The 656-nt window shown below is 72.7% G+C and overlaps 1 protein-coding gene across 1 annotated transcript in view; it reads left to right on the plus strand.

Moving 5' to 3' along the window:
• The first annotated feature begins 3 nt into the window (after positions 1-3).
• B3GNT1 (UDP-GlcNAc:betaGal beta-1,3-N-acetylglucosaminyltransferase 1) overlaps positions 4-656 on the plus strand; it is a 1,635-nt gene continuing 982 nt past the window's right edge. Inside the window, exon 1 of the mRNA XM_010572819.1 lies at positions 4-654. Within this exon, the coding sequence (XP_010571121.1) occupies positions 4-654 (651 nt within the window). The remainder of the gene's footprint in view (positions 655-656) is intronic.

Genomic DNA, 656 nt, shown 5'->3' on the forward strand with positions numbered 1-656 from the left:
CCCATGCCCCCCCCTCGGGGGGTGCTGGACACCTCAGGGACCTTCCGGGTGTATCGGGACCTCTTGGGGACCCCCCCTCGCTGGGACCCCCCCGAATTAGTTCTGGCCACCCATGGCACCCCAGGACGGGTGGCAGGGACCCTGGGGGGGGCTCTGGGGGGGCTCTGGGGGGGGCCGCTCTCGGTGGCTGTTTTTGGGGTACCCAAGGAGGGGTTGGGGGGGCTGTTGGCAGCTTTGGGGGGGCCCTGCCGGGGCTTACGGGCTCGCTTACGCTTACACGTGGTGGTGGGGGCGGCTGCGCCCCCCCCCGTTGTACCCCCCAACCCCGGCCCCCCAACACCGGGGGGATGTCGGGGGGCCCTACGGCGTCTGGCGGCTGCCGACCCCCCCAGTTACACTTTGGGGGTGCCGTACCCCGGGAATTTATTGCGGAACGTGGCCTGGGCGGGGGCGGCGGAGGAGGAAAGGGGGGGCCCTTCCTGGAACGGGGGTCCCGGCCCCCCCAAAACTGGGGGTCGCTTCGTGCTGCTGTTGGACGCTGACGTGGTGCCCAGCCGGGGGCTGCGGGAGGAATTCCTGAGGCTGCTGCGGGAGGGGGGGGCCGGGCTGCGCCCCCCAAAATGGGGGGCTGGCAGGGGGGTGGGGGACCCCCTGGT

This window comes from Haliaeetus leucocephalus, unplaced genomic scaffold (assembly GCF_000737465.1).
Source record: "Haliaeetus leucocephalus isolate CR32 unplaced genomic scaffold, Haliaeetus_leucocephalus-4.0 Scaffold352, whole genome shotgun sequence".
Taxonomy (NCBI): Eukaryota; Metazoa; Chordata; class Aves; order Accipitriformes; family Accipitridae; genus Haliaeetus; species Haliaeetus leucocephalus.